At 44.6% G+C, this 14993-nt stretch overlaps 1 protein-coding gene across 2 annotated transcripts in view; it reads right to left on the minus strand.

The window, feature by feature from the left end:
• The window catches only part of LOC106603728 (alpha-tectorin), a 45967-nt gene that overhangs the window by 21624 nt on the left and 9350 nt on the right, over positions 1–14993 (minus strand). For both annotated transcript variants that reach the window (XM_045717280.2, XM_014197767.3), the window contains exons 2-11: positions 11226–11290; positions 10784–10923; positions 10337–10624; positions 9782–9919; positions 9320–9485; positions 8808–9220; positions 8084–8654; positions 7177–7787; positions 4938–5508; positions 4024–4694 (exon numbers count right to left, since the gene is read on the minus strand). In XM_045717280.2, coding sequence (XP_045573236.1) covers positions 4024–4694; positions 4938–5508; positions 7177–7787; positions 8084–8654; positions 8808–9220; positions 9320–9485; positions 9782–9919; positions 10337–10624; positions 10784–10923; positions 11226–11289 — 3633 coding nt within the window. In that variant the 5' untranslated portion in view covers position 11290. The remainder of the gene's footprint in view (positions 1–4023; positions 4695–4937; positions 5509–7176; positions 7788–8083; positions 8655–8807; positions 9221–9319; positions 9486–9781; positions 9920–10336; positions 10625–10783; positions 10924–11225; positions 11291–14993) is intronic.

Here is a 14993-nt window from a genome sequence, read left to right on the forward strand (position 1 = left end):
AGCTTCACTTAGAATCATTTTCCAAAAGTCTTGAAGGAGTTCACAAATATGCTGAGCACTTGTTGGCTGCTTTTCCTTCATCTGCAGTCCAAATCATCCCAAACCATCTCAATTGGGTTGAGATTGGGGGATTGTGGAGGCCAGGTCCTCTGATGCAGCACTCCATCACTCTCCTTCTTGGTCAAATAGCCTTTACACAGCCTGGAGGTGTGTTGGGTCATTGTCCTGTTGAAAAACAAATGATAGTCCCACTAAGCGCAAACCAGATGGAATGAAGAACAGTTGAAGTCAGAAGTTTACATACACCATAGCCAAATACATTTAAAACAGAGTTTTTCACAATTCCTCACATTTAATCATAGTAAAAATTCCTTGTCTTAGGTCAGTTAGGATCACCACTTTATTTTATTAAGAATGTGAAATGTCAGGATAATATTTATTTCATCACATTCCCAGTGGGTCAGAAGTGTACATGCACTCAATTAGTATTTGGTAGCATTGCCTTTAAATTGTTTAACTTGGGTCAAACGTTTCGGGTAGCCTTCCACAAGCTTCCCACAATAAGTTGGGTGAATTTTGGCCCATTCCTCCTGACAGAGCTGGTGTAACTGAGTCAGGATTGTAGGCCTCCTTGCTCGCACACGCTTTTTCAGTTCTGCCATTACATTTTCTATAGGATTGAGGTCAGGGCTTTTTGATGGCCACTCCAATACCTTGACTTTGTTGTCCTTAAGTCATTTTGCCACAACTTTGGAAGTATATGCTTGGGGTAATTGTCCATTTGGAAGACCCATTAGCAACCAAGCTTTAACTTCCTGACGGATGTCTTGAGATGTTCCTTCTATATATATCTACATAATTTTCCTTTCTCACGATGCCATCTATTTTGTGAAGTGCACCGGTCCCTCCTGCAGCAAAGCACCCCCACAACATGATGCTTCAAGTTTGGGATGGTGTTCTTCGGCATTCAAGCCTCCCACTTTTTCCTCCAAACATAACGATGGTCATTACGGCCAAACAGTTCTATTTTTGTTTCATCAGACCAGAGGACATTTCTCCAAAAAGTACAATCTTTGTCCCCATGTGCAGTTGCAAACCGTAGTCTGGCTTTTTGTTTATGGCGGTTTTGGAGCAGTGGCTTCTTCCTTGCTGAGCGGCCTTTCAGGTTATGTCGATATAGGACTCATTTTACTGTGGATATAGGTACTTTTGTACCTGTTTCCTCCAGCATCTTCACAAGGTCCTTTGCTGTTGTTCTGGGATTGATTTGCACTTTTCGCACCGAAGTATGTTCATATCTAGGAGACAGAACACGTCTCCTTCCTGAGCTGTATGACGGCTGCGTTGTCCCATGGTGTTAATACTTGCGTACTATTGTTTGTACAGATGAACGTGGTACCTTCAGGCCTTTGGAAATTGCTCCCAAGGATGAATCAGACATGTGAAGGTCTAAAAAAAAAAATCTGAGGTCTTGGCTGATTTTCTTTTGATTTTCCCATGATGTCAAGCAAAGAGGCACTGAGTTTGAAGGTAGGCCTTGAAATACATCCACTGGTACACCTCCAATTGACTCAAATGATGTCAATTAGCCTAGTAGAAGCATCTAAAGCCATGACATACTTTTCTGGAATTTTCCAAGCTGTTTAAAGGCACAGTCAAAGTAGAGTATGTAAACTTCTGATCCACTGGAATTGTGATTCAGTGAATTATAAGTGAAATAATCTGTTCGTAAACAATTGTCGGAAAAATTACTAGTGTCATGCACAAAGTAGATGTCCTAACCGGCTTGCCAAAACTATAGTTTGTTAACAAGAAATGTGTGGATTGGTTGAAAAACGAGTTTAAATGATTCCAACCTAAGTGTATGTAAACTACCGACTTCAGCTGCATCACTGCAGAATGCTGTGGTAGCCATGCTTGTTAAGCTTGCCTTGAATTCTAAATAAATCACTGATAGTGTTACCAGCAAAGCACACTCACACCTCCTCCTCCATGCGGAGATCATCCCTTCACCAACTCTGCGTCTCACAAAGACACGGCGGTTGGAACCAAAAATCTGAAATTTGGACTCAGACCAAATGGACAGATTTCCACTGGTCTAATATTCACTGCTAATGTTTCTTGGTCCAAGCAAGTCTCTTCTTATTATTGGTGTCCTTTAGTAGTGGGTTCTTTGCAGCAATTATAGTGGATTTATCGGTGGTGACATTGTTTCCTAGCCTGAACAGTGGGCAGCTGGGAGGAGGTGCTCTTATTCTCCATGGACTTTACAGTGTCCCCAAACTTTTTTGACTTTGTGCTACAGGATGCACATTTCTGCTTGAAAAAGCTAGCCTTAGCTTTCCTAACTGCCTGAGTTTCATCATAGCGCTTGATGGTTTTTGCGACTGCACTTGAAGAAACGTTCAAAGTTCTTGAAATTTTCCGGATTGACTTCATGTCTTAAAGTAATGATGGACTGTCGTTTCTCTTTGCTTATTTGAGCTGTTCTTGCCATAATATGGATGTGATCTTTTACCAAATAGGGCTTTCTTCTGTATAGCACACTTACCTTGTCACAGCACAACTGATTGGCTCAAAATGAATTAAGAAGGAAATAAATTCCACAAATTCACTTTTAACAAGGCACACCTGTTAATTGAAATGCATTCCAAGTGACTACCTCATGAAGCTGGTTGAGAGAATGCCAAGAGTGTGCAAAGCTGTCAGGGCAAACTGTCTGTGATTTATTTAGAATTCAAGGCACACTTAACCAGCATGGCCACAACAGCATTCTGCAGCGATATGCCATCCCATCTTTTTTGTGCTTAATGGGACTATCTTTTGTTTTTCAACCGGACAATGACCCAACACACCTCCAGGCTGTGTAAGGACTATTTGACCAAGAAGCAGAGTGATGGAGTGCTGTATCAGATGACCTGGCCTCCACAATCCCCCAACCTCAACCCAATTGAGAAGGTTTGGGATGAGTAGGACCGCAGAGTGAAGGAAAAGCAGCCAACAAGTGCTCAGCATATGTGGGAAATCCTTCAAGACTGTTGGAAAAGCATTCCAGGTGAAGCTGGTTGAGAGAATGCCAAGAGTGTGTAAAGCTGTCATCAAGGCAAAGGGTGGCTATTTGTAGAATCTCAAATATGAAATATATTTTTATTTGTTTATCACTTTTTGGGTTACTTCATGATTCCATATGTGTTATTTCATAGTTTTGATATCTTCACAATTATTCTACAATGTAGAAAATAGTAAAAATAAAGAAAAACCCTGGAATGAGTAGGTGTGTCCAAACTTTTGACTGGTACTGTATGTGTATATTTCTTTTTTTTGTTTTGTTTTGTTTAACAGGACAAATATAATGGGGCATGTGCCCTTGTGCCCCCTATGGTCATGATGCCTCTGTATGTCTGTTTGTTTGTGTTTGTGTGTGTGTGTGTGTGTTATATCTTGTGGGTGTAAGTGTGAGTGTATAGGATCAAGTGTGTGTATTGTGGTTTTTCTCAGATCTTTGGGTTGGTTTGTGAACCCTTTCCAAATGTCGCTCAGGTCAGCCGTTCCTCTGAGCCCAATCCAGCCCGATAAAAGATGTTGATTGAAATAAGATCCACCCTGAGCCAATCAAAGAGGAATTCACTCTTTGCTCCGTTATTCTATAGGCTTGATTAGCAAATAACTCTCCCTTACACGTCCAACCACTGTGACCTTCACAATACATCAGTCACATTGGAAGGATGAATACGCACTGAAATTAAGACATAATAAGAACACATTTCCCCTGTCACTTTTCAGTTTGATTCTCTGAAAGGCATTGGAAGGATTATTGGCCTGTTCCCATTACTTACCACAGATGTTTCTTCCTAATAAAGTCTAACAAGACTGACTGTGCCTCAGAGTTTTCACACTACTGACTCAAACCAAACCAAGCATTACTGAGCATTTCACAAAGGACAATGTGAAACAAAAATATCAGAGCCAGTACAGTTTGGTTCAGGATGGAGAGGTAGTGTGAAAGGGGTATAATCCACTCACCGTGATGGTGTGTTTGTAGCTCCGAGACACCTCAATCTCATAGCCGTAGACTTCCAAGACGAACCCTCTCACCCAGATGGCCTGCCCCGTGTCCCTCTCCTCGTTCCGGGCTGACAGCTTGAAGTGAGGGAAGGTGGCGCTGCTGCTCGTCCCAGGCTGGGTGTCGGGGCTCTGATCCCCATCATCCTCCCCCACCACCCCGCCGTTGCACGCCGTTGTAGCCAGCCTCAAGGTACAGCTGCTCTGTAGCTCGAAGGGCACACCACCGAACGGAAGGAAGTGGCTGTAACCGGCGGCAACGCATAGCGCCTCGGTGCGCGGCTGGCAGAAGTAGAGGCCCTCAAGGCCCTCCTGGCAGTACTCGCCCTCCCCGCATGGTGCCAGCGTGCAGTAGACGCTGTTGTCCGAGCCGTTGCAGTAGCAGCGCTCTTTGCACTCCCAGTCGGTCCAGAAGGTTTGGTTGGTGGTCAGCTGCCGGCTGCCAAGATCGAGGCAGCCGCAGTCACTGCGTGCCACGCACTGGCCATCACGCAGCGCAAAGCCCTCCTCGCACTGACAACCCTCCTGGCAGGGCAGTGGGCACGGCTCGTCGAGCTCGTCAAGGCCGGCGCAGGTTAGCTGGCATGCGCTAGTGCACTCATCGAAGTGACTGTTCTCCGGACAGGGCAAGGCTGCGGGAAGGAGAGAGAGAAAGGTGGGAGAGAGAGATGAGAGTGGGGTAAGAGAGAAAGAGAGTGGGACGGTGAAAGAAAGAAAAGTAGAGAGATAAAGACAGATGACGAACAGAGACAGAAACAAGAGAAAGGGATATTCAGAATTAGCAGATTCAATGCGTGGTTCATAAAGGAAAAATACATGGTTAGTTAATCACTCAACAACATTCCAAGGTGGTGGTGGTGGGGGGACTAACTCACGGCAATTGGTAGCACTCCTCCAGGCGGCAAGGCCCACCTGGGCGTCCTGACAGGCTGAGGCATACGCCTGCAGCGAAGAGCAGAGCGCCGAGCGGTTTCCCTCCCGCACGCACATGTTGTACAGGCAGTTCCGGAAGAACGGCGAGGGGTTGACAGCACCGTGGCACGCCAGGAATGAGCTGTTCCCCGGGTCGTTGATGTTGCCGCACATCCATGGGCTCTGGTAGAGCCGCAGGTCCGTGCACATGCGGTACAGGTCGTCGCAATCGCCGTTACATGTCAGGTCGTCGGCGATGGCCCGCCAGCCTTCGGTAAAGAGTTCGGGGGATTCGGCCAGACGGCCGTTGGGTAGACGGAGGTCGTCACTGGCATTTCCGTTGAAGAGGCCGCACAGGCCACAGGTGGCGTTGTAAAAGAGGGTAGAGAGGGAGATGTTGAGGAAGCCCTGGCGGGTGTAGCGGACTAGGACCAATCCGCTGGACTCCACCACGGTGGCGTTGCCCGGGGCGCGGTAGATCATCAGGGTCTCCAGAGGGTGGATATAAGGTAGTAGTACCGGCTCACCGTTCAGCTGGGAATTAGAGACATCATAACATTGTGTCACAGACTGGTAATAGCAGGGTAAATTCATTTGAATGCAATCACTTTTTGACAGCATCCCTTTTGATTTAAACAAAACTTTCCATACATGTTTGCCCATGGAAGAAGTGGTCAGGAAGTTACTTTTTGGACCTGAATGCAAAAACATTCAGGAGATAAAAGTACTCAAAGTTTTGCATATCCCACCATACCTTGAGGCAACCATGTCTTTATCACTGGAAAAGATAAATGGTTGAGTTTGATATCTTTTAAAAGTTTACAAAACAGGTTTGTCAAACTATTTTATAATAATTTATTTAAAAAATAATACCATACACACATATATGGCATTATTTTACCTTAAACGTCAATTATCTAAAAATGTGTATATTCTGATTGTTTTCATATTCGCGTATGTTGTAGCTTAGACCCTACTTTACATCATTTTTTTTGTGCCTGCCATTGGTTGATACAACATGCTCTTGAATACAGGGTGGGTGTAATTTCAATCATAGAAATGTAATTCATAGATTGGCTCTATCCCATCAGACAACTGCAATTTAGCTAGCACACCATTGAAATTGAATTTACATTTTTACTTCGAATTACTACAACAAAGATGGCCGCCGAATCACCCACCGTTGAATGTCAACTTAAATGGTCATGTCTATTCTATTATCTATATTTCTATGATTTCAATAGGTTTCCTATGGAAGATTGACAGTATTATTTGAAACAAAAGATATTCCCATCCAAGTCAACATTCTCTGATGTGTGGACCTCCAATCATCTTTGTGGTACCATTTGAAAGTTGAAATGTAAATGTTATGAAAAAAAATGTAAATGACACCCATATTCAAGAGCGTGTTGAGAGCAACCGATGGCGAGCACAACACAAAGTGATGATGTAAAATGAAGTGTAAGCTACAACATATGCAAATATGAAAACTCTAGTTTATGCGTTTTTAGATAATTGATGTTTAAGGTAAAAAAAATGACAAAAAACATGTCCAAGAAAAATGATCAAGTAGTTTGACAACCCTGTTTGTAAGCTTTTAAATCAATCTCAACCATTTATCTTTTCCAGTGATGACGACATGACATGGTGGGGTATAAAAATAGGTCAACTTTGAGCACCTTTATCTCCAATATGTCCCTTTCAAGGTTTCATTCAAATCAAAAGGGGTGCTGTCAAAAAGCAATTGAATTCAAATAGATTTACCCAGCAGCAACATTGAATCACTGTAATGTAGTGTTGGGATATACATATTCCAGCTAAATTACTTTCAGCATGAGAAAGGTATCTCATGATGACATTAGACTTTCAGGGCCAGTTTCCCAGACTGATATTTAGCCAACCCTTGGTGTAAAAGTATGTTAAATGGAGTTTCTCCACTGGAAGTGATACTTAGTCCAGAAGTAAAGTTAGCCTAGGTCTGGAAAACCGACCGGCAATGATGCTTTCTGAATACATTTTCAACAGAATCTTTACAGATCTCTTTATCTGTCTGGAGACTCATACGTTTTCTCTCAATCATAAGACTGATGTAGCACCAAAATAGCCTGGTCCCATACTGTACGTTTTGCATGACAATGAACAAACAGAGAGAAAAGTTGGCTAAAACACAAACAGACTGGAGCACCAGGCTTTAATACTGACCTTCACTGTGTCAAAGTCTGATCCACCCATCTGGGCCTCCAGGTTGGCCACCCTGACCACCACGGGCCTCATCCAGGCCGGACCCTTGTTCACCAACCGCCGGCCCATCTTCACCTCCACAGCCGATACGTTGGCTGGCGTCGGCCCGCACGACCTCAGCAGGTAGTAGGAGCTGTCGTCCGGAAAGAGCATGGAGGCCCCGTCGAAAGAGGCTGTCACAACATTCTGGCCCAGAGAACACACTCCCTCCCTGCGGGGGTAACAACCCAACAGGCCGACCTCCGCCACACACACCTCGCCTTCTCTACACGAGTCATTGAAGCAAGAGACTTCGCCATTGGGCCCACAGACACAGCGCAGGGTACACTCTCTGGCCTCGCCAGTGGGGCCCACCCAGAAAGTGTCGTTGAGGGGGTAGTATAGGCCGTCCCGCTCGCAGCCGCAGTCCTGCCGCCGGACACAACGGCTGCCACTCAGCACGTAGCCCTGGTCGCACTGGCAGCCCTCGGTGCACGGGTGGGCACAGTACAGGTGAGCGGTGAGGTCTGAGCAGGAGGCCGGGCAGGCACTGGTGCACACCTGGTAGTGGCTGGACTCAGGGCATGTCAGGGCTGGCAGCAAATCAAAGGAGAAAGAGGATGTTATATTAGAAATTATATTAATGAAACATTGTTATGCTGTTATGTGTTAAATGATTACCACTGTAAGTTGTACTATGATATTGTGGGGGCAAAGAAAGAATGAGAGATAAAGACAGCTGTTGGAGTAAGCAATATTAACCACATCTAACAGAAACAGCAAGTTACATCTTTATTTTAGGGATAAGTAGCTATGAGTCCCTTTCATGTCCAAACAAAACCATTCCTACCCCGACATATAGATACATGTGGGACAGAAGAGCACCCACCACAGAAGGTGCGTGACCTCCAGGGTCGTATAGTGACCCCCAGGGCTTGGCAGGCTAAGGCATAGGCCTGGATGGCCTGACAGAGGGTGGTAATGTTGTCCCTGTTACTGCACATGTCGTAGACACAACTATAGACGAAGGCCGTGGGGTCCACCACTGCTCTGCAGTCCCTGAAAGGCCCGTCTGTCTTGTTGATGAGTCCACAGTAGTCCGGGCGGAAGTAGAACGCCTCGGTCAACGGGTCACAGATACTGCAGTTCTGGGCGCAGCCATCCGTGCAGCGCCAGTCAGCGTCCTCTGCCCGCCAGCTGCCACCTAGCTCCACCACACTCTCGGCCAGCGAGCCGTCGGGCAGCACGGGGTCGTCGGCAGGGTCGTCGTTATAGTTACCACACAGGCCGCATGTGTTGTTGAAGTAGGAGCTGGGCAGGGAGATAGAGGCATAGTGCTGCCCGTCGTAAGACACCAGGAGGCCAAAGTCGGTCTCCAGGGCGACAGCAACACCTGACTGGTACACCCTGACCGCACCCAGCTGGAGTTGGACTGGCAGTGTCTTTACCAGCCCATCCACCTGGAAAAGAAAGAGCTAGGAGATTCAGGGCGGATTATGGAGTTTAGTACCACGTAAACACCATATTCGATAACCAATAGAGCGGTACACAGAATCTGCTGTTCTTACCTGTCAAACTACGTGATCAAACCACTGTTATGTACCTAGCCTCACCTGTACAGTGCCCTGGCTGCCCTTAGGCAGGGTGACGCGGTGGCCGTACACCTCCACAGTGACGTCCCTCAACCAGGATACGGAGGCCACGCCGCGGTTCTCGTTCTTTGCCTCCACGCTGAAGAAGGGCAAGCCAGCCACCTCCCAGCATGGCCGTGCCAGCAAATAGGAGCAGGTGCCCTGGAAGTGGTAGAGGAAGCCGTCAAAGGTATGGTAGTGTGGGTCACCGAAGACCACGCAGGTGCTGGTGCGCGTGGGCTGGCAGTAGAATGCACCCTCCTGCTGCTCGCATGTTTCCAGCTGGCCGCATGGCGCCTCCTGACAGAGCACCTCGTTGTCCATGTCTAGGCAGCGGCACCGCTGGGAGCACTGGTCAGACAGCCAGAAGATCTCGCCGCGGCGATAGAACCGCCCTAGGAGAAGATATGGACATTCCTAATGACTATGGGGTCTTCCCGAACCTAGATATTTTTCCAGTGTGTCGTCTTTGTTATGTTCCACTTCATACTCACCATTGTAACTGCAACCATTGGCTGGGTCTATCAGGGCAGTGTCTATACGGAAGACCCAGCGGCCAGGCAGGTTAACATTGGTCGTCTGCTCGATTTCAACCACGTCATTGGAGCGGGACCCAGGCAGGTTGAGGAAGTGACCAATGTCTCCTCCATTAAAACCTGACTGGAAATGGGAGAGATGGGGAAAGGCAAGTGAGGAGGTTATCACTTACTTAGAGGTGGGAGGCATCAAGATTGTTCTGCTGTATTTGAGCTATATCTGGGGGGTTGGTCTTCTGTGTTTTAGAGGTCATAGGAGGGACTACATGATTGGTCTGATATGGTTTTAGGGGAGGTATATGGGACATCATGGTTGGTTGGTTGGTTGGTTAGATGTGTTTTAGGGGTGGTACATGGGGAAATGTGATTGGTTTGATGTGTGCCGTTGGTGGTATATGTGGGTTATCATGATTGGACTACCTGTGCTGTGGTTCCACCTAAACCAGTCAGAGGGTCTCCTCCACTGGCAGTGCCTGTGCTCCAGTTGATCTCTCCATAGTTGAACATGGAAAAGCATGACAGACCATCTGATATCAATACAGCCTGAAACGTGTTAACCTATAGAGAGGTGAGAATATGCAGGCATAGTAAGTTCAATATGAGCCCAAAGAGAGAAAAAAGAAAAACACTGAGTGAGACTAAACAAAGATTCACCACCTGGCAGAACTAACCTTTAACCTAAACAAATAACCACATATTAGACTAAACAAATACTTACCTAGAGGTTCAATGAGATTTCTATTTGAGGCAACAACATATGAACATTTACTTTCAGTTCTGGCTAAGGATCACAGACACACATGATTTTTTACATTTCTTCTGGGATAAATGGTAATGTCAGTGGCCATCGTCAACTAAGGCCACATACTGTAAAATGCCAATTCAGGTACCATCTCTTTTCTTGTGCGTGTGCCTAAAGGTGTTTTGAGTGTGGAGCATAATAATCCCTGTGATTAGTGATTGTGGTTATTTTACCGGGGTGGTCTGACTGCCTCCGTAGAAGGTGACCTGGTGCCAGGTTGTGATGAAGACCCAGGTGGCTGTGAAGGTGGGCATGTTCTTGAAGTACTTGCGGATGTCTTGTGAGGCCCGCTCCAGTAATTCTGGGTCTGTGCTCTCGCGGTAGTACACGTCTCCGCGGATGCCGTTGTGCACGTCAGCCCATAGTGGGGCGATGAAGGATCTGCTGTCACTCAGCGGGAAGGCCTCGGGGGTGAACTGGCTCACCTGCACGTTGAAGGAGATCACACCGTTGTTGTTGACCTGCAGAGATTGAGAGGGAGGCACGGTCCCGATTGATGTGTTGATGAACAGATTGATGATAAAAAGAGCAATTAATGGTTAAGTGAATGATATGGTGGATTAACATTTCTCTAAGATATTTGCTGTTATTGAAGGAAATAAGGGTATATAGGAGCTTACATAGATTGAGCGATAGGGGTTATTAAAGAAAATGAATGGCATGAGTATAATTATTTCAGTGGAACTTCCATCATCCATCTTGGGTGTCTCCAGATCTCGGTGGACGGGCCCATAGGGGTACATGATCTCTTGAGAAAGAGCTGAAAGAAGAAGTAGGGAGACAATTGTAACAGGTCTAGCAAAGAAGGGAGAACAACTGGTCAAATTTTTAGATAGACTACTCATGTCATCTGAGACATTTTGGAGAATTCAATCAAGATAAGATCAATGTCGTGCTTGTTTAACCAGAAAGAAAGGGAAAATAACTTATGCCTTCTAAACATACTGAACTTTCACTCTTTCATAACGGTCTATAAGACAGTGGTCCTTAACTAATTTGCTCTGATACCTCTATATAAGATACAGAAAACATGTGAATCAGAATGGGATCCACTTCACTCACCTTCTCTCTGGGTAAAGAAGCTAAAGAGGTGGAACAGAATGACTGGAGTGCCTGGCCTGAGCATCCTAGATGGAGGAAAGAGAAAGAGGGGATTGAAGTAAGTCCACTGGGGACAATGAGAGTGAGAATAGTTAATTCAGGACAAAGCATTTAACGAGAGTTATTCAGGAAGGGCTTGTTGATTGAGTTTTTCGGATTCTCCATAGCCATAGACCCCCAAAACCTCATGAACAACAGCGCCAGCAACTAGAACCCTATGTCTTCTAGGAGGCTGATACCAAAGAAGGGTAAAAATGACTCACAGAGACAACTTCTCATAAACAAGAGCATTTAACAAGAGCACTGGGGAGCAAGGGAGTACCGGCCAGCCGGTCGACGACGACGACACGTAACTTCTTTAAAATCAGTCTCCCATGTCTCCCTTGGGAGTACCCCCTTCTCCCTGCCGCGGTGGCCCGTTAAAGGAGCCCTGAAAAGGCCCCATTATGCATTCAGGAACAATGTGTCAGGATCACATTCGCCTTGCGGTCCCGTGTGAGTGGACCACGGTGGGGCTGTGCCCTCTCAAAGCCATGGACCCTGCGGCCCAACCCAAGCCTCTCCGCTCCAGAGTCTCCTTGATGGGAGCTGGGCCTGGGAGCTCATTACCACGTCTGTTTGGGAGCCATGTCTTGTTGGCTAAAGAGAGGGGAGCGTAAACAGTGGGGCACTAATGGCTTTAATTGAGCAGGCTTGAATTGCTAGGGTTCTTACTGTGGCCCTCTGGGGTTGCGTCGGTGCCTGGCTTGGCCGGCTTCCCACTGCCAAACCAGAATGTACAGCCAAGTCCATCCAAGGGAAAATTCCTGATCTAATTCAATTCAACATTTGATTGAATGGTAGCTGAATGTTGATTGAATGGTTGTTGTCAATTGAATGTAAAAATACCATTTAACGTTGTGTCCTGTCTTATTTGTGTATGTAAGACGCTTGGAGAAAGTCCCAAAGGGGTTCAATGGTTAAGGTATTACTTCATTACTGATTTGAAAAACCAAAACTCAAGGTACTTTTTTTGCATAGGTGTATTTTTAATTGCGTTTGAAACTGATCACAGAGAATAGCATGTTTTATTCATAATGGACAATGTTAATTGATATCCATGCCCGTTGTTCTACATAATCCAAATTAAGCGTTTGTAGATATAGTTTAAAAAACATTCATTTATAAAACTAGATCTATGTAAATTTGTATTGTTTTTATGTATTAGTTCATGTGGCTCTTGACCTTTTTGCTAAGAATGAGAGATACAGTATCATATGCAACATTCTGGGCACAAACTGGTTGAACCAACATTGTTTCGAAGTAATTTTACAACATATTGTGATGTGGAATCTATGTGGAAAATATATTGGATTTGAAAAAAGTCATCAACGTAAACTGGTGGAATTTCAACCACAGGATTATGTCATCATTGTAACCAATTTTCAACATAGACAAACCTTGTATAAAATATGTTGAATTTGTACCTTTGAAACAATGTCAGATCTTCAATGTTATATCCACTATCAGAAAAAAACCAATAGGCTAGGCAGCACATCCTACTGGAGAGTTGATCTATTTACAGCTATTTGTTTGGCGATCCATCCAGGATTTTAACCAAGCCCTGGTTTAGCTTTGTCACTACTAACAATGTGTTACTGTGAGAATGATTATTGAGAGATCTCTTAATACGTGAATATATTTCACTAATATATTTCGCTATCGAAGTCATTCCTTTTTTGATATATTGTATTTTAGTTTTTTTTTTGGGACGTCACACTTGCGCAGACCCAAGTTCCCATCATATCCACACTCAGTGTTGTTTCTAATACTTGTAAGACTCTACCCCATATGACAAATTGTGTTTTATTTCTGTCTTAAATAATGAAGCATTATATTCTTCCATTCTCTTAACGTTGGAGTATCATTTGACTCACAGTATTTAAGTAATAGCATCTTCAGTATGTCACAAAAATAATATTGTCCAACCCACTGGGTATCTCACCGCACCCCCATATGCCATGTCTTGAAATATGCAGATGGCTGGATTAAAAGTCAATTTACATTGTCAAACTTCTGACATCCAACTTTCTAACTCTGCCTTTAACTTTTGGACTTCATAGCACTCGCAGAAGTTATGAATTATTTAGTTATCGTTAGTTTTACACTTAAGACATGACTCTGACATTGTTGTTTCTAATTAAAGCATTTGTATCTTTAAGAATTATAAACTGGTTTGGCGGGTACTGATTTTGTGAGGGCTGTGAGGTGTTTACCAGGTTTATTTGGCATAAAATAGTATGTTTTCTTTGAGTTTAACCTGAAGTTGTTGGCTCTCTTCAAAAGTAAAATATCATATTCCTGTTTAAGTTCAGAAATTGTATTATCTTCTTTACCGTGTAAAGATTTTTAAAATCTTTTTTCGAAGATAGAAATTAAATACAAATAAATCACTAACTCAGATTTAATTTTTGCAGAGTATGAGATTATCATTCCCCTAAAGGACGCCTTAAAAGCATCCCAAATTATGTCAGGGGTCAGCTTTTCTCTGTCCTCTATGTAATCTGTATCTGTAATGCAACATTTATTTTTGTTTTCATTTACATATTTAATACCTTTTGGGTCTTGAAGATGCAATCTGTTCATTCTCCATAGTCTGTCACTAAGTGTATTTTCTGTGGGTACAATTAAGCATGACACATGAGAATGATCCAATATCACTATACAGTGCATTCAGAAAGTATTCAGACCCCTTGACCTTTTACACATTTCGTTACATTACAGCCTTATTCTAAAATGGATTTAATTGTTTTTGCCCCCTCATCAATCTGCACACAAACCCCATAATGACAAAGCAAAAACAGGTTTTTAGAAATGTTTGCACATTGCCTCGATCTTGACTAGTCTCCCAGTCCGGACCAAAAGGCTCCTTAACAGCTTCTACCCCCAAGCCATAAGACTGCTGAACAAATTAATCAAATGGCCACTGGACTATTTACATTGACACCCCCCCCCCCCCTCCATTTGTTTTATACACTGCTGCTACTCGCTGTTTATTGTCTATGCAGTCACTTAACATCTACCTACATGTACAAATTACCTTGAATAACCTGTACCCCTGAACATTGAATCGGTACCGGTACCCCCTGCATATAGCCTTGTTATTGTTATTTTGTGTTACTTTTTATTATTCTTTACTTTAGTTTATTTGGTAAATATTTGGTCAACTCTTCTTGAACTGCACTGTTGGTTAAGGGCTTGTAAGTAAGCATTTCATGGTACGGTCTACACCTGTTGTATTAGGCGCATGTGACAAATAAAGTTGTTTTGATTTGAGTCCCTGCCACTGAAAAACATTCCCACTGCATGATGCTGCCACCACCATGCTTCACCGTATGGATGGTGCCAGGTTTCCTCCAGATGTGACACTTGGCATTCAGGCCAAAGAGCTCAATCTTGGCTTCATCAGACCGAAAAATCTTGTTTCTTGGTCTGAGAGTCGTTAGGTGCCTTTTGGCACACTCCAAGCGGATGTGCCTTTTACTGAGGAGTGGCTTCCGTCTGGCCACTACCATAAAGGCCTGATTGGTGGAGTGCTGCAGAGATAGTTTTCTAGAGGGTTCTCCCATCTCCACAGAGGAATTCTAGAGCTCTGTCAGAGTGACCATTGGGTTCTTGGTCACCTCCCTGACCAAGGCCCTTCTCCCCCGATTGCGCAGTTTGGCCGGGTGGCCAGCTCTAGGAAGAGTC

Source organism: Salmo salar, chromosome 04, assembly GCF_965601325.2.
Source record: "Salmo salar chromosome 04, fSalSal1, whole genome shotgun sequence".
NCBI classification, from domain to species: Eukaryota; Metazoa; Chordata; class Actinopteri; order Salmoniformes; family Salmonidae; genus Salmo; species Salmo salar.